The sequence below is a fragment of the Cervus elaphus genome, chromosome 12, assembly GCF_910594005.1.
Source record: "Cervus elaphus chromosome 12, mCerEla1.1, whole genome shotgun sequence".
NCBI classification, from domain to species: Eukaryota; Metazoa; Chordata; class Mammalia; order Artiodactyla; family Cervidae; genus Cervus; species Cervus elaphus.
Window position 1 is genome coordinate 50,042,048 of NC_057826.1, and position 25,029 is coordinate 50,067,076.

At 41.5% G+C, this 25,029-nt stretch overlaps 1 protein-coding gene and 1 long non-coding RNA gene across 2 annotated transcripts in view; both read right to left on the bottom strand.

The window, feature by feature from the left end:
- The window catches only part of MYO1E (myosin IE), a 212,954-nt gene extending 193,441 nt beyond the window's left edge, over positions 1-19,513 (bottom strand). The window contains exon 1 of the mRNA XM_043918799.1: positions 19,120-19,513. Coding sequence (XP_043774734.1) covers positions 19,120-19,122 — 3 coding nt within the window. The 5' untranslated portion in view covers positions 19,123-19,513. The remainder of the gene's footprint in view (positions 1-19,119) is intronic.
- LOC122704304 lies at positions 8,440-19,112 on the bottom strand. The gene is made up of 2 exons (XR_006343828.1): positions 10,560-19,112; positions 8,440-9,088 (listed from the first exon to the last, which is right to left on the bottom strand). It is a non-coding gene; the product is annotated as an uncharacterized LOC122704304 (long non-coding RNA).
- Positions 19,514-25,029: the final 5,516 nt, after the last annotated feature.

Genomic DNA, 25,029 nt, shown 5'->3' on the forward strand with positions numbered 1-25,029 from the left:
ATACTTATGGGGCTTGGGAACCAACAGGAATCTGGAAGGGAGAGGGACAACAGACAATGTCTCCAGTCTAGGGGTCTGAGGGAATTCTAAAAGCGAAACCACTTAGGAGGGGAAGGTTAGGTACACTTCCTCCAGCCTCAGGGCTGGAATGTTCTGGAGGCTGAGCACTCTAACCTGGAGCCCATCTATATCCTGCCTCAGGCTCTCTTCAGTGCTATTGATATTCCCCAGTCAGGGTCTCTTTCTTCCTTCCCCAGCCTGATAAAATCTGCTCTCAGGCAGCTTTAGAAGATTAGACAGACTAATTCATAGTGACATGTCATTAACTGACAAATGCAGTGGTCCTCAAAGCAATCAGTAAGAGCAGTAAGCTCAACATCAACAGCAGGCCTAGAGGAGACATTCCAGGCATTTTGCAGAGAACCACCATTCCCATGTGTCTACTTCAGGACAGCCATCTCCGGAACTGCCTGGGAAAAACCTTTTCCCTCAGTCCCACCCCTGAGCATAACCCTGACATTTTTGCTTCAGCAGGATAATTAGAGACTATTGATTACATTCCTGAAAGCTGAAGGTGTTCAACTGCATCCTTAACCTTGGGAGATGATGTCCTGGAGGACAGCCATCAGGATTTCCCGGGGTGGGGGGGGGGGGGGGGTTTACAATCACGTGACCTTGCTTGGGTTGCAGTGCTCCAATGCAGTGCTTTGCAATCACCTAGAAATCTTACCAAAATACAGATTCAGAATCAGTAGGTCTGGGGAGTGGGAGGACAGGGTGGGCTGAAGTTCTGCAGTTCTAACATCCCAAGTGATGCCCAGGCTGCCTTGATGTACTTGAGTACGTGTCTAGGATAGACAGCTTCTCTCCAAAGCAGATCTCAGATTCAGATGACCCTGAATTTAAATCCCTCCTCTGATACTTTTCAGATGAATGACTTTGAGTAGGTTACTTCACTCACATATTGTTTCCTCTTCTGTAAACCAAGAAAAATAATCTGTGTCTATATGTGTGCTCAGTTGTCTCTGACTCTTTTGCAACCCTGTGGACTATAGCCTGCCAGGCTCCTCTGGCCAAAGGATTTTCCAGGCAAGAATACTGGAGTGGGTTGCCATTTCCTTCTCCAGGGGATCTTCCCGACCGAGGGATCAAACCCTCATCTGTTGCACTCCCTGCATTGGCAAAAAGGATTCTTAACTGCAGCCACCTGGGAAGCCCAAGGAAAATAATACTTAACTCAAAAGAGGTACAAACACTGGATGATCCAGAGGGGCTCCACAATAACTGTTAATTTCAATAGCAGATTCCCTACTCTTCAATGGTGTAGATAACTGTTAAATTCACAGCCTACCTACCTGCCCCATCCCCCCAGTGCTAAGGTCTCTAGAAGGAATTACTAAGAATGCAGAAGACAGAAAACCCTCAGAAACTAGAAAAGCCTTAGAAAAAAGTCTTTATCATCATGTAATCTTGCATAATCTTCATTCTGGACTGTGAAGTCAAGTCGGCCTTAGGAAGCATTACTACAAAGAAAGCTAATGGAGGTGACAGAATTGAAGCTGAGCTATTTCAAATTCTAAAAGATGATGCTGTGAAAGTGCTGCACTCAATATGCCAGCAAATTTGGAAAATTCAGCAGATGCCACAGGACTGGAAAAGGTAAATTTTCATTTCAATTCCAAAGAAAGGCAATGCCAAAGAATGCTCACATTACCATACAATTACACTCATTTCACATGCCAGCAAGATTATGCTCAAAATCCATCAAGCCAGGCTTTAGCACTACATGATCTGAGAACTTCCAGCTGTTCAAGCTGGATTAAGAAAAGGCAGAGGAACCAGAGATCAAATTGCCAACATCTGCTGGATCATCAAAAAATCAAGAGAGTTCCAGAAAAACATCTATTTCTGCTTTACTGACTACACCAATGCATTTGACTGTGTGGATCACCACAAACTGTGGAAAATTCTTAATGAGATGGGAATACCAGACCACCTTACCTGTCTCCTGAGAAACCTGTATACAGGACAAGCAGCAGCAGTTAGAACCAGACATGGAACAACGGACAGGTTCCAAATTGGGAAAGGAGTACATCAAGGCTATATATTGTTACCCTGATTATTTAACTTCTATGCAGAGTACATCATGAGAAATCCCAGGCTGGATGAATCACAAGCTGGAATCGAGATTGCCAGGAGAAATATCAATGACCTCAGAAATGCAAAAAAAAAGAAATGCAGATACCACCACTCTAAGGACAGGAAGTAAAGAGTCTCTGAAAGGTGAAAGAGGAGAGTGAAGAAGTTGGATTAAAACTCAATATTCAAAAAACAAAAATCATGGCATCTGGTCCTATCACTTCATAGCAAATAGATGGAGGAAATGTGGAAACAGTGTCAGATTTCTTGGGCTCCAAAATCAATGTGGACAGTGACTGCAGCCATGATATTAAAAGATGCTTGCTCCTTGGAAAAATAGCTATGACAAACCTAGACAGTGTATTAAACAGTGGAGACATCAACTTTGGCAACAAAGGTCCGTGTAGTCAAAGCTATAGTTTTTCCAGTAGTCATGTATGGATGTGAGAATTGGACCATAAAGAAGGCGGACTACCGAAGAACTGACGCTTTCGAACTGTGGTGCTGGAGAAGACTCTTGAGAGTCCCATTGGACAGCAAGCCGATCAAACCAGTCAATCCAAAAGGAAATCAACCCTGGTACTCATTGGAAAGATTAATGTTGAAGCTCCAATACTTTGGCCACCTGATGCAAAGAGATAACTCATTGGAAAAGACCCTGATGCTGGGAAAGAGTGACAGCAAGAGGAGAAGGGGGTGACAGAGGTTGAGATGGTTGGATGGCATCACTGACTCAATGGCCATGAGTTTGAGCAAGCTCAGAGATAGTTAAGGACAGAGAAGCCTGGTGTGCTGAAGATCATGGGGTCACAAAGAGTCGGACACAACTTAGAGACTGAACAACAACAATCTTGCATAACTACAAATGCATCCCAAAATGGCATTATCCTTTATTTGTCCAAGTGATTTATAACATTAAGATCTACTACATGATTTCCCAGCTCTGAAATTCCCAAACTTCAGTCTGCAGGGAAAGAAACCATTTCTTTTCTAAAGAGGCCAGTATACCTAGGTTTAACCAACACCAGTGTATTTAAGCTTCTTCAACAATCAAATTTCCTTTTCCCAAAAGTCAGATTCCACCCTGCATTGACAATGACTCCTGAAATACATCATACAGCTGTGTGATAAACTTAGAAAAATGTATTTACTACATGAACCAGAACAGTTTTACACTTGGAATTCTTTGTCTCAGGTGAAGAGGCAAAGCTTCTCTACATTTCTACATTTTGAAAAGCAAACCACAGGTTTGGTTTTGCCAGGATAAATATCAACATTCCCTGGCAAGTATTCATCTTTTAACCCCAAAAACCAAAGTAAGTGAGCCAAGTGAACATAATTACATAAATATCTGGCTCCAAAATAATCTACAGTTTGTTGTAACATATATAGTGTATAATTTTTTTTTTAAATTCTCTCCCTTTTTCTCACTTTCCCCACCCTATACCCAGAAAAACTCATATTTAGAGAAAGCCACAACTATCACCAAGGGTGACCAACCTTTCAAAAAAACTTTAAGAGCAAATATCTAGAGCCATTTAAACCCCAAGGAAATGCCAGGGCACTGGAAAGTTCTAACTCTCAATGCAAATGAAGGTACTGGAATTTGTAAGGAGCAAAATAAACAAAACAATTAAGCTATTAGCATGTCTCCTAGGAGACAATCTGGCCTTTGGAGAAGAGCAAAGCCTGATCCCTCTTGGGCAAGGTGAGTGGTTATAGTTTGACTATCGAAAAACAAAGGCATTAAATACTCCTCTTTCAACCAGGATAGACAAAAACTTTCTCAAGAAATTTTACATAGCTGAACAAGAAAATCCTTCTTACCCTATGTTAATCTGATATCACCAAAACCTGCCTAACCACTCTCGTGCAACAGTGAAGAAAAGCCCTAAACAGAGGTCACCAGTCACACCTGATATTAAAAGTTTCCATTTGGAGATGGGAACTTTTCCTTAGAAAGGGGCCTGGTGAATTTTGTCCCCATTTCTGGCTGCAAAGTTGCACCAGCCCCTAAGGGAACAAGTTGGGACTGGCTGTGTGGCCTTAGGCAATCACCCCGCCTCTTCTGATGCCAGCTGAAGGAAGGCTAGAATAAAAGGAGTGAGGGTCAGGTGAAGACGCCCACCCAGCTTTTTCTACAGAAACCAAGCTCAACTTGTTAATATCCTGTTCTATTAAAAGAAAATACAAAAGGAAGCCCTACTGACTTTATTCCAGGGGGCTATTTTTATCTTGGAAACATTGCTAGTTTGCAATGAGTTAATCACCTACTTTAAATCACTCATCAATTCATTGGCACCTGCATCGCTACAACCATTCAACCCTCTGTACCATTTTGGCCTAGTGGGAAGTTTGGTTTTGTGCAACAAAGTCTCTGATGCTACTACCTGCCAGATATCAAGAGTGGTAGTGAAAACATAAAAAAATAAGCGTTATGCAGTGGCCCCTCAGGGAGTTTACAGCCCAGTAAGACAGAACAATAAGTATATTTATTGAAATAATATCACTAAAAAATCTCCCATTGGTAGAAGGGCCCCAACTTATCTTGCCTGTCTCATCCACGGAGTTCCTGGTCTGCAAGCCACCCAAATCTCCTCACTCCAAGTGTTTTAACTGGTGATCACAATACATATGTTCCCAGACTCTGTAAGTTACCGGACTTCTCCCCTTCTCTCCTGCCCCATCTTGGAGGTCCCTTCTACACTCTGGAAGGCTTAGAATACCTCACCCATCCACCTGGAGCTGACTGAACATGGAAAACTTATACTCCACAAAGCTCAAAAGGTGCCTATCTGTCCATTTTGTTGGTTGATGAGTTCCAGTACAAAGATTTCATGAGGACAGTCTGAATTTACAGTCTGAATTTGGAGGCCCCATGAATTTCAAATATCCTCATTCAGACCATCCTCCAAAACCACCTGCAATTAAAAAAAAAAAAAGCCTATTGTCTGCTTCAAAATCCCATTTCAACTTTTTCAATTCCTTCTCCCATCTACTATCTCTGCCTGTTTCTCAAACATCTACACTTAGGAAAATCACTGGTAACCTATACAATAGATGTAGCTTTCCGGGAGAACTATTTTCACAGACTCTGAAAGAGCTGCAGGAGGAAGGCTGTCTGCCCTGGTTTCAACATTATAGCTGGCTGGCGAGTGAAGAAAGCCATGATGATGGGCAGAATGACTCCCCAGCTTTTGGTGAATGAGTGGCTCTCCTTTCAGGTGCCCTTTGAAGCATCTCTCTGCTTCTTCCCCTTTCTGTCCTCACTATTCCATCTTCCAAAGGACATGCTGAATGAAGTGAGGAGTGACACATCAGACAACTTCAGCATTCACACTAAAATCAAAGCTCCAGTGACATTTGAATGGCACGGCTCTTTCATGGATCCCTTCCTCCCCTGTTTCATTCCATTAGCTGAATGGCTAAGAGCTGCAGTTCACTGGCATGCATTTTAAGACTGCTTCACTGTGTTGGCAGTTCTGCACTCTACTTTTGTCCCTCAAGATAAAAGCCTAGGGAGCAGTTTGAACAAATGTATAACTCACAGCAGAAGGAAATGCAAGCATTTCTCCTCCAATACTACATTTAAAAACAGTACTATATACACCAAGTATGTGTGCGTGTGTGCTTTAGTCGTTCAGTCGTGTCCGATTCTTGCAACCCCATAGACTGTAGCCCACCAGGCTCCTCTGTCCATGGGATTCTTCAGGCAAGAATACTGGAGTGCATTGCCATTCCTTCTCCAGGGGATCTTCCCAACCCAGGAATCAAACCTGGGTCTCCTGCATTGCAGGCAGATTATTTACTGACTGAGTTACGAGGGAAGCACTGAGTATCCCAAGTCCCAAAATGGAGGTGGAACACAAAGATGAAGAAGAAACAACTCTACCTGAGAAGTGGCTGATCAGAAGGGAAGATTAAATGTCCATAAACAGTCAGGAGATCTTTGCAGATCAACACTTCTGGGGTTTTGAAGATATCTTCCAACGAGGAGACTCAAGAAGGTGGAAGTGGGGCTGACTTCCAAGGAGATTTAAACCATTGGGGAAGGAACTGATGGCTGCCACACATTAGCCAGAGAAAGGTGAGATTATCCAAGTCTGCAAGGGGCACAGCAAGTAGAAGAATTTGGCCAGGAGACCTCAGTGAGAGACAAGGCAAAAAGGGCAGGTGAAAGCCACATTGCACAGGTGGAATGCATAGGACTCGGCAGGGGGTAGAATTTTGCAATTCATTACATCTTAGCCTACATAAAACACACCTTTGCCAAAGGTCATAAATAGAACTACTGCAAAAACTGAAGAAGACTCATATTCATAGCCCCAAGAGGACAGTGCCTTATTGTCTCTGTAGAGCAGATGATGCTCATTTCCCACTGGCTGCTGAGTGCTAAACCCTCTTTCTCCTTCGAGGAGGAGCAAGAGGGTTCCAAGATGGGAGGAGAGTGCTCCCCTTCTTTTGGCAGCCTCAATAACATGTGCTCGTTTATATAGTTTTCACTTGCTTACATTTCTGCTCTTTGCAACCCTCCTCCGCTCAGGATGCAAGATAGATGGAGAATGTGGTTAGGGCTTGGGGGCAGGGAAGAGAAAGCTAGAAGGAAGAGGCTACCACAATTCCAATTTTTTTCTTACACCCCAAGTGCTAGTCCTACAAAACAGAAACAGAACACAGAACTCTGCTCCAGAGTCAAGTTATTAGAGTCCAGCAATTTCTTCTTATGTGTCCTCAATTAGCTAATATTAATTTTATAATAATAATGAATCCTCATCAGGGAAACAATAAGCATTTGAGTGTTTACATAAATGTCAAACCATTATGCCCTTGATTTATATTTGAGGTCTGTGCTGGACATATTTCTCTTCGTGATCACAAGAGAATATAAAAATCTAATAAAAGACTAATGCTGTAACTATTTTTATGCTTTACAACCATTCTGAAAAATCAAATTAGTTGCCAACAAATAATACCGAACATTATTTCATGGTAACTTATGTTGGTTTAATCTCAGTAAATTGGGAAAGTATCTCTAGGAATCTTACAAAGTTATTTTAACTCAGTACTTTCAACTTTCCTTCTCTCTAAAGCATTATTACATTAGCTTTTCAAACATTTCCAGTAAAAGCAGGTTTAGGAGCAAGATCCTAGACACGAGACTTGTACTCTAAGGCCACCTCTTCTATTAACTTGCCAGGTGAACTTGGTCAGGCTACTTAAATTCCTGGACCTTAGAAAGTCATTTGGGTGGGCCATGGACCACTTTAGGGACTTAAGAATTCTTCTTCCCAGGAAAAGAAATGTACACATGGATATAGACACAAACTTCAGTGTACAATTTCCTAGACTCCCTCCTCCCTTCTCCTTCAACTCCTTCTGGGACAACTCTCATCTTGATATTCTAAGTTTAAAGGTATCTAATTATTGAAAGAAACAATTATTATTTGCATAGCCAGCACCATGACACAGGCACATATCAGAAAAAATGAAGTGACAAATAAGCATGAATTGACCCTGCAAATCCTATCTAAATTTAGGTAGTGCCTGAGTAGAGCTAGGATTGTAGAGTGGGGGGCCACCCCTGCCCTGCACACCAAAACTATGAATGCTGAGATATCAGCGCAAGATATTCTTGTGGATACAATGAGGCCACCCAGCGACTGGAGATGTCTACATTATTCTGTAAAAGAAAGCCCCCCCTCCCCCCCCCCCAAAAAAAAGCCCAAAAGAGTCAAAAGAAAGCTACTTACTTTGGTTACGAAATACACCCCTTCTTCCAACCTGAAGAGAAGATAGTACCAAGAGCTGAGAGCTGAGTTTTCCTTTATTTAAATGCCAGTGTGATAGAGATAGTTAAGAAGATTGGAATAATTATGTCAAAAAATGAGGACACCTAGAAGAAACCTATAAACATACAACCTACCAAGACTGGATCATGAAGAAACAAAAAATCTGAACAGATCAATTACTAATAAGGAGATTAAATCAGTATCTCAAACCTAACAAAAGAATTTCCAAAACCAGATGGCTTTACTGGTGAATTTTACCAAATATTTAAGGAAGAATGAATACCAATCCTTCTCAAATTCTTCTCAAAAATAGAAGAGGAAGGAACACTTCCAAACTCATTTGATAAGGCCAGCATTATGCTAATAAATCCTCAACAAAATGCTAACAAACTGAATTCAGTAATACAGGAAAAGAGAATTCCCCTGGCAGTCCAGTGGTTAGGACTTGGTGCTTTCACTGTCAGGACCTGGGTTCAATCCCTGGGAAACTAAAATCTTGCAAGCTGTGAGAAAAAAAAAAAATGATGAAGAATAAAAAAAAGAAATAATAATAATACATGAAAAGTTCATACACCATGATCAAGTGGGATTTATTCTAGGGATGCAAGGATGGTTCAACATCTGCAAAGCAATGTGATACATCGCATTGACAAAGTAGAGAAAATAAGTTAGGCAGTTAATTTTCTCCCCATTAGTGTAGTTAAAAATTTTCCATTTAAAAAGAGAAGAGAAAAATCAAAGTGAAAGTGTCACAGGTTAATGGATTTTTTTGTCGTTGAAATCTGTGCACAAAGTTAAGTTAATCCTACTCGATTCACAGCTTGTTGAGGCACCCATATAGCACAGTCTGTGGCACATAGAATAAGGAGGTGACACCAATATGGGTTATTCTGGGAACCATCATATAATCCAGAAGACACGACTTTCATCCAAGACAAAAAAAGTATTTTTATGTGTGAAGAATGTCTTTCACCACATGGACAACGAAGGGCTGGCCAAAAAGGCAGAATTAGGCAGTGAACAGCATTGTCCCCACCTGTTCCAAACAGTATCGTCCACTGTTATTTCCAACAGGCCATCCAATCCAGTCTGGTTTGGCATGATTCACTGCTCTCCAAGTTTGGCCTTAATTGTGAAATGTTTATTTTTCACAAAGCTCCCTTTAACAGAAAAAAAAAAATTTTTTTTTTAATTTTTCTTCTTGTTGTTAGTTTCTGCTTTTGCTTTTTTTTTAAAAAGAAATACCAATTAAAAAATCATATTGAGGGACTTCCCCAGTGGTACAGTGGCTAAGAATCCACCTGCCAAGGCAGGGGACACAGGTTCTATTCCTGGTCTGGGAAGATCTCACATGCCTGGGGGGCAACTAAAGCCCATAAGGCACAACTAGGGAGCTCACAGTCTAGAGCTTGGGAGCTGCAACTACCGAGCCCATGTGCCTAGAAGAGCCTGCGCTCCACAATAAGAGAAGCCACTGCAATGAGAAACCCATGCACTGAAACTAGAGAGTGGCCCCTGCTTGCCACAACTAGAGAAAGCCCACGCAGCAGCGAAGACTCAGCACTGCCAAAAGTAAACTTTAAAAGAATCATACTGAGACTCCATAATACAAGCTTGAATTCCTTGTACTTTGGGAGAACAGGGTTTCCCTGGTGGCTCAGCAGTAAAGACTCTGTCTGCCAATGCAGGAGATGAGGGTTTGATCCCTGGGTCAGGAAGATCCCCTGGAGAAGGAAATGGCAACCCACTCCAGTATTCCTGCCTAGGAAACCTCATGGCCAGAGGAGCCTGGTGGGCTACAGCCCACAGGGTCGCAAAGAGTCAGACACAACTTAATGACTAAACAACAACCACAACTCTGGGAAAATAGCAGTGGATGTTATCAGGAGCAATGGGGGCTTCCGTCATACACAAGAGTTCAGCAGATCAGCAGGGAAAGCTGGATTTGCACTGAATCTATTCCTGCCTCAATGTATTCACCTAACTGAGACAAGGTAAAAGAAAAAGTGGAGGGTAGGAACAGTGTCTGAGCCCCGGGGCAGTCCTCAGCCACACTAACCCTGAGGGTAGCCGTGTGACTTGCTTTGGCCAATGAGACAGTATCAACCATGACGCAGGCAGAGGTTAAAAAATGCTGGTGCACTGTGACTCACTTTTCTCTCTGGCTGTTCTTGGAAACCTTGTGACCACTGCTTTGTCAACAAGCCAGGACTAGCCCATTGTGAAAGAGACAGGTGGCCAAGACATCTCCACTGCCCCAGCTGAACCCGGGCCAAGTACCTGACATGTGAGTGAGGCCATCCCAGCTACTCCATCCCCAGTCAAGCCACCAGCTGACCGCAGGGAGCTGATGAGCCAATCTAGCCCAGAACTCCACAGTCGATGCACAGAATCATGGAAAATAATAAACTTTTACTACTTCAACCACCAAGTTCAGGGTGGCTAATTATATTAAAACTTAGCAGACACACTAAGTTGAAGAGGTGAAAAAGAGATGCTTAAGAAAAGCTGAATATCCTGGGACAAAATTCCTAACGAACTTTACATAATTCAGTATTGATTTGACTGTATGTCAGCTGTCATTAAAACAACCTGACGTAGACTCCAAAATGCCTCTTCCCAAATACTCACCTCAAGACAAAGTTTGCTAAGACTCTGGGAATGATACTGTATGGACTTTGGAGGTGTATGAACTTCCTAAAATTAAATGAAGAATTCTGTTTTATGTAGGTTTTCTTCTTCTTAACTGTAAAAAGATGTTGACACTCTGAGGAATTAAAAAAGTATTTATGCACATACAGTCCAGAATTAATACTATTTTCTACATTTGCTTTATATTTTAATAAAGCAAATAAAACATTTCTAATGTTAGTCTACTCATCTCAGTTCTCTTCTTTCCTCCTTCCCTACTTCAGCAGCTTGAATTTGATATCTCTCTAGTCCAATTTACATTTTTAAAAGAACATACACATAAATATATACATATGTGAATATATATCCCCAAACAATATAGATAGCCTTGTTTTGTGTTCTGAAATTTTTCTTAAACGACTTTACATGTATCTTTCTACAATTTGCTTCTTCGCTACATACTACCTTTGTGATATCTATCCATATTGACTCCCTGTTATCAATAAGTCACAGCATGTGTGCATTTCTCTACTAATGGACATTTAGATTGCTCCTGTCTTTTTGTTTGGTTGGGTTTTGTTGTTGTTGTTCTTGTTACTACAAACACTGTCAGGAAACACATCAATAGTTTCCAACATAGTTTCAGAGGGCCTCAGAACACCCCCAAATGTTAAGAATCTCTGACAATCTGATGGGAGAAAGGAGAACTGCCATAATTTGGCAGACATATTTCTGCATCAGAGCACTCCCAAGTCTTGGAGGTGCTATCTTTATCATACTCAAAGTAGCTTAATAGATGCTTCTTCATTCAAATCCAAAATTTTGTGTAGCAAAGGTCCATATCTAATTGAGACACTAAAAACAACCCTAATTTTTTTGTTGTTGAAAATTTTAGATTTAGACAATACTGTCCAAATCATTCTATTACCAAGTAATATTGTGCTAAATCACTGTCAACATCGAATATTGGTCACACCAATTAAATTACTAAAACTAATAATATGCTATCCTATTTTTTTGTTTGTCATGTACGTAAGGATTCCAGGGCTAAATTTCTTGTGGTTATCTTGTTTCCATTATTTTCTTAAAAAAAAAAATTTTTTTTCTTTCAGTTAGGAATATAGTTGCTTATTTCCCTTATTTTCTACTTTTTAACTGAGATCAGACAACTTTCCAGTATGACTCTCTTTTACTTTTATGCTTGATCCCAGTGTGGTATCATCTAGTCCTCAAACATGGTGACATACAAACATCCACAAACAAGGACATTAAGCAGCTCAGACATTTAAAACGGATTTTAAATCAACCTTGTTTTTCCTCAGGAGTATGTAAAATAATGAAGTGTTATACAGATATCCGGACCCAGAAATTTCAAATTCAGAGACAATATATTCAGTTGCTTTTGAAAGAGCATAAAGTTAGCAGACCCGGCTCATTACATGTAAGTGGAATGGTCCTAAACAATTCCCTTTCCCTCACCACAGTTTGGTTTTCTTACTGTCAAATGGCAACAAAAACCATCATTGGTGTAAGAATGAGATGAAATCACCTATAGGAAAGTCTTTTGTGTGATTTCTCTGGTGGTCCAGTGGCTAAGACCCTGAGGTCCCAATGCAGCGGGCCAGGGTTCAATCTTTGGTCAGGAAACTAGATCCCACATGCCCCAAATAAGACCCAGCACAGGAAACAAATAATATTTTTTTAAAAAGAAAATAAAAACAGCACACTTTGTTATCCACTGGTCTATGAGTATCTCAGAAGCAGAGGCAGAGCTTAACTCATCTTTGATTTCCAAGGGTTACCAATGTATTTGATAAGGATTCCTACCTATCAAGCATGTATGCTAACCTCCTATGCAAATACTGGTCTTCTCTACTTTGGGTTTCAAAGCTCCTTGTCTTCAACCACTTGGGTCCTCTGACAGAGGAACTCATAGCTGCCAAGCAGGCGTCAGAGGCCTGAGCACCCACTGCTGTGGCACATTTAAGTGCCAGCATCACAATCTCAGGGGAACACAAATGGTACCCACCTCGGGTCAAGAGCACCAAGTATGGAGTATACACCAAGCCAGCCCATCCTGGCTTCAGACTTTAAAACCAAAGAGAACTATACAGCAGGTTAGGTTTAAAGCAGGTCAGGAGGCTGAGCCGCCCAGCGTTGACCAGGGCAGTTCTAATGAGGGCAGGGAGGAACAGTCAGCAGTGGATCTGGAAGACAGATCTCTGGAGTCAGGACTCAAGTTGGGTAATCAGGCTACCTGGGATTCTCAAGCCACCACCAAAATACGACCAATATGCTTACCAAGGAAAAGAATTTATAGTATATAATAAATGGGGAAATACAGAACACAAGTTGTGTATTTGCCCCACAATTACAACTACATAAAAATAATGTGCCTTTGGATAGTTTGGAAAGAAACCCAAAGACATGAAAATCATTACCTTTAGGGTACTGGTATTATGGAGAATTCCTCTAAATTAATTTTTTTATAATCTCTTAAAGTTGATACAGTAATGAATCAAAAATAAAGAGCAATCTTCCATCTCCAAGCAGGCTTTTTTGAAGAGTCCCAGGAAGAAAATTACCTAGTCATGCCTAGACTCTAATCCACCACAGTGGTTTGGTGGAGAAAGTCTTATTAGGCTGGGATCTGAAAACCTGGATTCTGGCACCAGATCAGCCAAAACCTAGCTCTGAGATTTTTGAAGCTGTCTAACCCCTCTAGATCTTTCTGTGAAGCCAAGCAAAAGGGTTTAGGATAGACTCTTCCAACTCTCTCCTGGGCTTTCTACAATGTAAAATGTGTTTCACTTTCTACAATGCAGAGTATGATTATAAAGTCACATGGATGAATTTTTAACAAACACATCAGAACTCAAAACACCCAAGACAGTGTGGCCTCCTTTGGAGCAGTTCTTACAGCACTGAGGAGGAGGAACCACCTCCTTTCAGGGCCCCAGAGCCTATGTTACATGATACCGCACATCTCCAGGATCAGTTTATTCACCCTTTGAGGCAGAATGTAATTTCTGGCAACAGCTAAGAGGGACCAAGATGGGTGATCAGGCTGGATACTAATATTTTAGGTCTTAAAGAAAGTAAAAAATTTTTCTTAAATGACCATTTGGAAATGCCTTAAACAATGTTCCCACGGTGGCAACTCAGAAAGGAAGGCTGACTTTACCCAGATGCATAGTGTCCAAGTCCATGTCCTTATTTTTAGGGACAATCTGTCTAAGTAGAACCCGCTCATAGTTCTACTTCTCTGAAGTAAGGTTGTCATAAAGATATGTACAAAAATACTTCACTAAGATGCCCCCAAACCTTTCATCTCTGCCAAAACAAATTCTGTAAGTTGAAATTCAAAACACAAAATTTGCTTACTATTATTACAGAATGTGCTTACAAGGCCAAGCTGTTTATTTTTAATACCTTTGGCATTTAACGTTTAACCCTCTATTTGTTCTGTAAATATTAAGTCCCAGCATGTTTTAAAAAAGTAAAATATTAAAACCTGACCATGGAGAAACTCATTTTAATCACATACTGATTAAGACACAAGTTGCTGTATCCTTGTTAAAAAAAATAGTAGATGAGTCAAATTGGAAAATTACAACTGTACATAATTTCTATATGATCCCTAATGAAGTTCACAATGAAGCTCTGCATTTGTACAGAGGTTTCAAAATATTTCTGCTTTTTGAAGCTGATGAAAAGACCTTTCTCAGGTTCTTACCAAGTAATGAGACTCAGTCCTCTCCTCATCAGGAAATTCGAGGTACTCTTTAATTTCATGTCACATGAGCTTGTGAAATTAAGTCAAGGGCAAAAGGCTGTATTTCCAGTTATATTTACGAAAATGTTCATTATCTAGCCTCAAAGAGAAACCTGGGCTTCCCATGTGGTTCAGTGGTAAACAGTCCACATGCTAAAGCAGGAGATGCGGGTTCCATTCCTGGGTCAAGACGATCCCCTGGAGGAGGAAGTGGCAAACCATTCCAGTATTCTCACCTGGAGAATCCCATAGACAGAGGAGCCTGGCAGGCTATAGTACATAAGGTCGCAGAGTCAAATAGGACTGAGCATGCACACACACTCAAGAATCCCTGAAACAGACCTCGAATTCATGAGATGCAACAGGGAAAGAAGTGATAAAAGAGGTCCATCACATAGTATGGAGATAGTAGTGCCTTTCCATTGGAGAAGGGATTTGAAGTGTTAAGACAACTTACAGCCTCACCACTCATAGCTCTACACAGGTGTTTTTAGCTAGCTCCAAATGGTTGCAGCTGAATGCAGATTGCCCTTGCCTGATAGCTTAGAGAGTCCACGGGCTGAAAACACCAGGAAACTCCCTCTCTTAAGGGAAATGGAGTGGGAAGTTGCGGATGTGTCAGTAAAAATCTAATGCCTTTATTGGGAATGTGGCTAAAGTTTAGACATTCCCACTGGTAAGTGAATGAAAGGAAGCATGGTGGTTTGTAAGAACACTGCTTTGAGATTTACGACAGAGTGGCTGCAAACAGCTGACCTGTTTGGCCTCTCAGCGACCATCAGCACACTTTTAAAAACCAGCAGGTTTGGCATAAAAATCTGGATTTTCAGCTTATCTTGAAAAAGCAGACAATTTGGTGATGTGGTCAATGTAACCACAGCCTAGGATCAAGTAATGATGCCTCTTCCAATGGGCATACGTTCTATATTTACTCTCCAGAGGCCAGTTTCACCCCATCAAAAACCATATCCTGGCCTCTGCAGACATTTGAGTTTGCATCCACTGACAAAGCTGAAATCCCCAGCAAAACCAAGGAGGAAGTGGCTTTCAGCTTCTGCAACAGCCTGCTTCCTCCACTTCTCCATCCCCTCCATCCATAGCCCCACTGGGCAGCCAAACATTTCCTACTAGGCAGGCCCATCCACAGAAGCCTGTAGACAATCTCTGCATCCACTCTTGCCCTAATCTACCTCCATCAAAACTTTTCTGGGGACTTTCCTGGTGACCCAGTGGTTAAGACTCCACACTTCACTGCATGGGATGCTGGTTCAATCCCTGGTCAGGGAACTAAGATCCTACATGATGCATGGTGCAGCCAAAAAAAAAAAACAACTTTTCTGGGCTTCATTCCATTCCTTTCTATTTTTGTTTTTTTGAGTGTTGTATTGCTTTGGCTGGGAGGCTACAAGAAATCTGATAAACTAATCAGTGGGAATGGACTAGGTTACCTTCCCAGAAAACATGTTTGGATTGGATTCCAGACTTTTTAAATGTCAAACATGCCATGCCTGCACTCAAAGGAACTTACCTAACTTGTAGTCAGCTTCACCAGATTTCAAGGTTCATAAGTCTATTCCTATGTATTTTTATGTATAATGTCTGCAATTTATTCAGAAGTAATATGCAAGCAAAGAGAAGGGAATGTATCCTGAACATATTCAGAGGTGATGGCCAATTCAGATGTACTTAAATATGTCAGTATATCTAAGTCACAAAAGCCTTATGAATTATAGCTTCTAGCTCTGAAGTACACAGCAGAGGCACACACATGGGTCTAGTTCATTAGACAGTCCAAAAGCAGAACTTCCTTTGTGGCTGATGATAAAGCCAGATTCTACAAAGGAAATCTTAGATGGGTATTTTGATTAAAGTCAAAGGAGACTGTTGTGCCCTCTTAACCAATGTGTACAAAATAAATAGAGAGACATGCCGAGATTTTTTGGTGTTTATCTTCTTTTTCCCCATTCAAGTCACCTAAGAAAAAAAGAAACAAATTTGCTATTGCCTGGTACTGTTCTTGGTTCTCCAAAGATGGAGAAAAGTGTCCCAAAGTGAGGTTTCAGGAGGAAGATATGAGATAAACTGTAAGCTGTATACCTTGTTCATGAGTCAGAAAATGGCACTCACCCTGAGTCACAACTGAGTGAGCCTTGGGAGGGTCTTGGGTACAAGTGGAAAGCCTTCCTAAAGTGCTACCAGATTTCCTAAGATATCTGAGAGAGAGGGAGAGAGGGAGAAAATCCACAGTACAGGTGCCAAGCTCCTGGTCAATTATACTCTCCCTAATACTGAGCCACACCCACTGGAGGCAATGTCCCTTCTCTTCCTGTTCTAAGCAGCTGAGGGATGCAGCTGGGCAGACAGATGTGAAACACAAATCAATGCCTCATTTAGCTGGAAGGGGGTCTTACATAAATCGTAAACATAATAACTAAAGTTTCTATCGAAGCTGCCTATGCTCTGTTCTAAGGCAATTTCACAAATCTAGCACACAGACTTAATTTTGCAAGCCAGTGAAGAAATGATTCATTTCATTTTCGCCAAGTTATTCTAGATCCAGTAGATGGAGTGACTGATGGCACAGCTCCTATTTCAAGACAGCCAGCTGTTTCAACTTTTCCGTCAGGGCATCGTGGCCTCAGCAACCGTATCTGATGCACTGATAGTCTCCTGGCGGCCTAGAGTACTGCCATCTGTGCTGCTGGCAGGGAACCCATCAATAGGTAAGTCACACCCCATCCTTCAACCGACACCCTACACACTCTGGAAACAGCTCTTCCTTAGAACATGTTTCTTCTGCATCCACTTCACCATCCACCTACTGCAACAGCAATGGACTGAATTGAGCGACCAGTTTCTAAGGTCCCTAGAAAAGGCATCCTACAGTAGGTGACTTGGACAGTAAAGAATCCACCTGCAATGCAGAAGACCCGGCTTCAATCCCTGGGGGTTTTGGTCCGGAAGATCCCTTCAAGAAGGGAATGGTTGGCTGCCCACTCCAGTATCCCTGCCTGGAGAATTCCACGGACATAGGAGTCTGGCGTGCGAGCTGTGGTCCATGGGGTCACAAAGAGTGGGACATGGTTGAGTGACTAAGCACACACACACAGTACTTTTTAGCCTCTACAGCAGAAAAATGAGTCAACTAAGGTAAAGTTAATTTTCTCAAGGTACCACTCAGCTCTTTAAATTCAGTAAGATTCTTTAAGCTCTTGACATAAAATACATTGATTTCTCTCTCTCTCTCTCTTTTTTTTTGGAAATATTTAACCATGGAAAATAATTATAGCAATTCTAAAGTACTAAGACTCATACTCCTTAAATTTAAGTAGCCAATTAGGCTGTGGCCCAATTTAGGTATCTCCACCCTAACACACAGTTTAAGTAAATGGTTCTCTATAAAGGTTCCAAAAATAATGTGGGGTGGGCTGACTTCTTAAACCCTAAAACTGAAAGGGAACTTTTATTTACAGATAAAGTATCCTCTTAGGTAGAAACAAGGGTGACATAACTTTGGACTAAGTGGGAAAAAAAAAAAAAAAAAGCTTTGGTCAAGGGTGCCCCTTTAAAGATTTTTGTGAGTTTGTTTTTAATCATTCTTTGGAATAAACACAGCACTGGATCAAGTGCTCCTTTTACTTGTGTGTAAGTTTCTATGTGCCTTCGCTAATTTCCCCCAACTCCTGCAGGATAGAGATTTTTAAATTAGTCCTGCACGGGTTATCATTTTTACTTAGCGCCACTTTCACAGTCACTTAGAAAAAAAAACAACAACCAGAAGAGGACCAGCTAAGTCCTAAGTCGGATTAGTTGAAAAGAAGCAAGTGTGGAAACTATGAAGCCTTGGGGTAGAACTTCCCCCTTCCCCTCCGCTGATGGACTGCCAATCTCTTCAAAATAGAGCCCTTGCTTTTGTGCTTTGGAAAGAAAGTACACACCACGGCAAAGCCCAAGGGATGTGGCTAAGGTTATGGGGGGCGGGGTAGTCGAGGCGGGAGGTTGGGGGGTAGAGGAAAAGTCAGAAACGCGTCAGAAAAAGAGCCAGCCACTTCCATCAATTTCCCAAGTACCGAAGGAAAAAGAACAAAAAACTCGACTTCCTCCCCTGCGAAACCGTCTGCTGTACACCCGAAAAGTGCCAGCCACCTCGCACTTGGAGAAAGGGGAGGGTGGTGTTTACTCGGCCTTTTCGATGCAAAGACCCTCCGGGCCGGCGCGCAGGAGAGCTCAGGCCGGCGCGGCTCTCGCTGCCCCGAGGCACCCTCGCCCGCCGCCGCCTGCCCACCGCCAGGTGCTCGCCCTACCTGGCGCCCCGCTGCCTTTGTGCGGCCGCGTCGCCCCCGCCGGCGCGCGGATGCCAGCGGGACAACTGCGGCGCTGCCGGGCGGCCGGGCAGGAGCGGGGTCCGTGGCGCCGGTGCCGCGGGGGGGCCGCTCCTACCTTCCCAGCCTGGAGAAAGCGATGCCCACCCCCTCCCGGGGGGCCGTGCCCCTGAACGCGGATCTCCCCGGCTTCCGACAGCTGGCAGCCATAGCCAACCGACCTCGAAAAGTTTGGCGACGCCGAAAGCGACTTGAAAGAAAGTTTTCCTTGGCCCCCCACTCCCTCTCCCCCAGCCCGGGTGGAGGAAAAGCGGCAGGAAATCGGGACTCGCGACGTGCCGACTCCAGCGTCCACCTTCTCCACTCCCGGCCTCGGCAGCGCGCCCAAGGTGGGTGCCCCGCGCCCGGGCTTCCCGCCCCATCCCCGGGTCCGGCGTCCCGGGACGCCGCGCGGCCAACTCACCATGGTGACTCGCGCCGCGATCGCGCCTCTGCCGGGTCCGGCTGCCGGGGAGCTGGGGCTGGAACGCAGTCTCCTGGGCGAACTTCAAAAGTTGGTTCCCTTCGCCAAAAAACAGGCTCTCGACAACCCAAGCACTCACAGGAACCAATGGGAACCCTGGGGGCACTCCATCCAGGGGGGATCGGCGGCGGTAGGTGAAGGCGAGCAGGAGGCTGCTTAGCAGGCGGGGCGCATCCTGTGGAGGACCAGGGTCCACCCAGACCCGGCGCTCGCCGCCCCGCCTAGGTGAGTGCAATGCTCTCCGCGCGTCCCACGAGCTGCCCTGCCTTGCTCCTCTTTCTTCGGCCACTTACTCCGTACTCCTCTGGCTGAGCCTCGGCTCGGGCAGGGCAATCTGTCCATAAATGGAGAAGTCAGCCCTGGCCTGACCAATCAGGGTTTGTTTTCACAGCGTCACTCCTCAGGGAAACCGTAGTAGCCAACAAGCTTGGAGCTGCTGGAGTTTCCAAAGCCCTCTGGATCCTGTAGTCCTCCTCCACGCCAGCCTCCAAAAAGCGCTGCTGACTTGGCTCGCTCGCTCTTGCAATCCCTGAACTGGTAGGAAGAAAACCGCTCTGTGAAAGAAGAGTAAACTGGAAAACTTTTTTTTTTTTTAACGCTAAAGTTAGAGTAAGTATAGTTGAAGTGTATTTTTTCCCATAGCTTTTTTTTTTTTTTTTAGAAGAAGAAGGAAATATTTTATCAGCATAAAAGATCAGAGTCATGGCAGCAGCCCAAAGGAAATCCTTTTTCTTTCCAACGTCTGGATTGTGAGGAAAGTCAAAAATATCGTTTCCCCCACCCTTTCTTTCACCTGAATTTCCTTGGAAAACAAAGGAAGGCTTTTTAAGGGGGAGGAGAGGAGGGGGCGTTTTTGATGGCGAAGAAACTGCACAGGCTCTAAGCCCAAGGACAGGGGATAGAGGCGTGGGAAGAACGCCCACCCAGTCTCAGTCAGCACAGATCTGCTGATGATAATTTGCATTACAATCAAGAAATCAGGTGGGCAGTGAGGAGACGGTTGGGGTGGGGGTGGGAAGCAGAATCCTGAAATAAATTAGAGAACCTGATGTTGTTTTCTGGGTTCAGGAAGTAAACATGCTGGGTCATAACAAGACAGTCCTCTCTGGATCTGTGTTAGGTACGATTTGAAAACTTCAGGGCACAGAAAAACTACCAAGCATAATGATTCACTGTGATTTGCTTCATGAACTTTGGTGGTAACCCTTCACTTGAATAAAGGATCCTCGAGTTGGAATGGATGTTAAAAATCCTCTTGTCTGGAATGGGTAAACCAAATGTAGTATATCCACAGAATAGAATATTATTCAGCTATTAAAAAGGAAGTACTAACGCGTGCTACAACATGAACCTTGAAAATATTAAGTGAAGGAATCCAGGAAAAAAGACGCCGTATTATATGATTCCATTTATATGAAATTAGAAAATCCATAGAGGCAGAAATTGATAACATTGATTTCCAGGGACTGGGGAGAGAGGTGAAGTGAAGTGAAAGTCACTCAGTCATGTGTGGGAATAATTGCTAATAGTTGTGTGTTTCCTTATTGGTGAAAATATTCTGGAGATGGTGGTGATGGTTGCACAACTTTGTGAATATACTACAATACAAACCACTGAATTGTGCATTTTAAAAGGGTGAACCTTATAGTATGTGAATTATATCTCTGTCTTAAAAATTGAAAGATCATTGACCAAATTCTTGTCCTCATCTACACAGGAAGGCAAATAGATGTAATTGAATGACCTAATCATGGCCACTATGAATATAGTGGTCTCTGACTTTATCAAGCTTACAATTTTAGAAGGCGGGAGACAAAAGATAAATTTTAAAATGATAAATAATTACGGGAAAGATACAAATATAATAAGAAGTAAAAGTAGTTTTGTACAAGGAACTACCATATTTGAAGCTATAGGTTAGATAATTGATCTGGAAGCATTCTGTAGCACAGACTGGACAGGAAACCCAGGAGGCATCTGTTGAGCACTCATTATGTACTAGGTCCGTACAGGTGTGATCATTGGCTAAGTATATTCAGATATGATTCATTATTCTCAGGTAAATCCATGTCTCAGGGGCATGTCAGCTTCAAAATATGAGCAAGTATCTTAAAAACTAATGAACAGGGTATAGTAATTCAAAGAGAAAAAGAACACTAAAACTTTTATTCCAAACATGAACTATTTCACTTCAACTTAAATATTTTGTTAAATTTAATTTTCATTTTCTATGAATAGTCCTTCTTTTCATACAACCAATCCATATATTACTCTTTATGTGTTATTTGCATATAATATTTGAATAAAGCCATTCTAAAAGCCTTAAAAAAACAAAAAAAAAGAACTAATGAATAGGGAATTCCCTGGCAGTCCAGTGGTTAGGACTCTGTGCTTTCATTGCAGGGCCAGGTTCAATCCCTAGTCCGGGAACTAAGATCCCCAAGTGGAGCAGCAAAAAAAAAAACAAAAAAAAAAACACAACACTAATGAACAGAGGTTACCAAAAGGGAAATTTGAGCTTATTAGGAATCCATCACCAATTTATCAGCCTTAGATTTATCTAAAACTACCCTGAAACTGTTTTTCAGTTGTGTTAGCATTTAAGTGTTTTTTTTAATGTAAACCATTTTTAAAGTCCTTATTGAATTTGTTACAATATTGCTTCTGTATTATGTTTTGGCTAGAAGTCATGTAGTATCTTAGCTCTCCGACCAGGGATTGAACCCGCACCCCCTGCATTGAAAGGCGAAGTCTTAACCACTGGACTGCCAGAAAAGTCCCTGAGATTTTTTTTGTAAGTGCTTACTTTTATTTGCCCTAATAGTCTCTTTCCAGTTTCAAGAAGAATTCCCAGCTCTAGTAGGTGCAACTTCAATGAAGATATCTGCTTGTGTTCGTTTTTCATGATTGTGTAATATAATTCTTTCCAGATTGAAATATAAATATATAGATTAATGCTTATGTCTAGGCAGTATTTAGAATATGAGATTTCATGCACATAAACTTGAATCTGTAGTCTGGCTTTTCCACTCAACTGTCTGTAAGATCTTAATTTCTCTGAGCTTCAGTTCCCTTAATTATAAAATAAATTGATGTTAAGTCTGAAATGAAATGTCAGACTTTTCATGGTCACCATAGATTTTTGGCCAAATTTCACCTCCCAAAAAATCCTCACTTTTTAAAATGAAGGGTTTTCCAATTTCCTTCATTTATGCCTTTTTTTTTTTTTAGAGGACTCAGTAATATCTCACCAGATATTTATTCTTGTTTGAGATCATAATAGCAATGAAGTGAAAACTTTCAAAATTGTAAAACTCATTCTAGACACATGATGGAGCTAGTCAGATAAGACTTTATACAGAAGTTGGCATGATTATCTGCATTTTATCTGGGGTGAAATGAAAAGGAACAAAAGGAAAAAATCGAGATGAATACAAAGTGCAGATCCCCAGACAAATCCATTAGTGAAAGAAAAATCACTGCTCATGTATTTTAGAAAATAATTAGTAAGAAGATAATATATGGCAATGAAATGAGTTTCATAAAAGAACATCAGAATGCGTTCACAGCACAGAAAAAAATGTGTTAATGGGAAAATGAAGGCAGAATTCTTTAATAAGACGCTAATAAGAGGCTTGTGTCACATCAATGTGAGATCTCCTGGGTTATCAGTGTTTCTACCATAACAGGCATCATTTATTAGGTTCAGGTGGTATCACATACTGAGCTAAGTACTTACTGTATCTTATTTTATCTTCCATACAACCTTGTCAACTTCATTTGCAGTTAAGAAGCTAAGGTAAAAATTTGAAGTAACTTGCCCAAGATATCATCACTCAGCTGCTGTGCGTCAAATCTATATGAATTTGTTTAATTCTGAAACTTTTATCTTCTAAGCAGCAACTCTGTAACAGGAATGAACATCAGAAAAAATTTCCCCTTATGCAGGTCCAGTATGAATGGAAGCACATATTAAAATGTTAGTACTAAGTCAATTCAGTCGAGTCCAACTCTTTGCAACCTTAGGGACTGTAGCCCACCAGGCTCCTCTATCCATGGGATTCTCCAGGCAAGAATACTGGAGTGAGTTGCCATGCACTTCTGCAGGGGATCTTCCTGACCCAGGGACCAAACGTGTATCTTTTATATCTGCATCATTGGCAGGTGGGTTCTTTACCACTAGCACCACCTTAGGAGCCTGTCCAAACCAGGATCCTGGAAAAATTCTTGCTGGTTACTTATTTATTTGTTATTATTTTTTTAAATTGGGATATGGTTGATTTACAATGTTGTGTTAGTTTCAGGTATAGAGCAAAGTCAATCAGTTATACATATCTATCTATCTATTTTTTTTCAGATTCTTTTCTATTATAGGCATTATAAGATGTTTAATATAGTTCCCTATGCTATACAGTAGGTCCTTGTTGTTTATTTTATGTATAGTAGTGTGTGTATATGTTCATCCCAAACTCCTAATTCATCCTTCCCCCCTCCTCCCCTTTGGTAACCATAAGTTTGTTTTCTAAAAATATTCTTGCTTTTTTATGGGAATATGAATTACCTTTATATAGAGAGTTTAACTCAAACATTCTTTGTTCTTCTGATATATTAATATTGATTTGTGAAAAGGATATAGCAGAGAATTTCAACAGTGGGATAATATAATATGATGCTACTTCTGATTAATATAATTTTTACTATAATATAACAATTATTTTACCAAAATAAAGGAACAGTAATTACTTAAACATACATTTAAATTGACAGCTTACTAAATGCACATTTATATAAATTTATGATTATATTTTCTCTGATACAAGCCAATATTTTCCTCTTTTTCTTTCTCCCAGTTTCAATTTGATTTTTACATTCGGAAGGTAAGTCCTGACTTTGCTCCAGATTTTTAAATGATTGAATGATGAGTAATACTAGTTATGATGTCCCATGATCTATCAAGGAGTGAGGTGATCCACAGAAGGGAACTTTGCTGATAACTCAATCTCCTGGATCAACAATGTGACCACAGCCTGGTTTTCTTTCGTCTTCCTGCTTACTGTCAACTTATGCTATCTTGTTGAAATTTGTGTTTTCTTTTACGTCATCTTTAATCTTTGCTGGAAAAGGCAAGGCATATGTAAATAAGTATATGCCTTTAACAAACTGAAAAATGACACATAACTGCATGAGCGTTGCCTTGTTTAAGCCCCAAAACTTTTTTTCAACTTGAAGGAAAATTTTTCTACATGCTTTATTGCCTTTTGAAAATATGCTGAATGTGAAGCAGCCTGTGCTTGAAGACTCAAGGTCATCACTATAAATATTGATTATCTCACAGGGTTGTACTGAGCTGAGGTCCTTGGGGACTATTGAATGGAACCACTGTTTGCCACTATACTTTATGTCCCTGGACTGCTGTACTTGTATAGTTATCCTGTCTTTTAGTTTTTATTTTATACCCTCCATGTCAGAGACTTTTTTCTCCTGCTATCTGCTGTTTCAATCTAGTCTCCTCTAGTAACAAGGAGCAAAAAAAAAAAAAAAAAAAAGGGACACGGGTTGTTTTGTGAGAAAAATATTTTAAAGGTATATATGCCCCAGAGTCCGGGAAAAAACACAAAGAAAGGTAGGGCTGTATATGCTGTCTGTCCTTTCCTGGCTTCTCAGCAAGGGTGGATGTTCTTCTGTGTCTCTTCTAGCTTCTCCCACTTACTCATGGTTGCTCCTCCTTCCATAATTTCAGCTTGCAAAGTGTCTCTCGTTTGTCGTGATCCTGGCTCAGCCCCCCAAACCACCTTTCAGCTGTATTGCCCACAACTGACTGGAAACTTCCCTCTTGGTCTCTTGATTCAA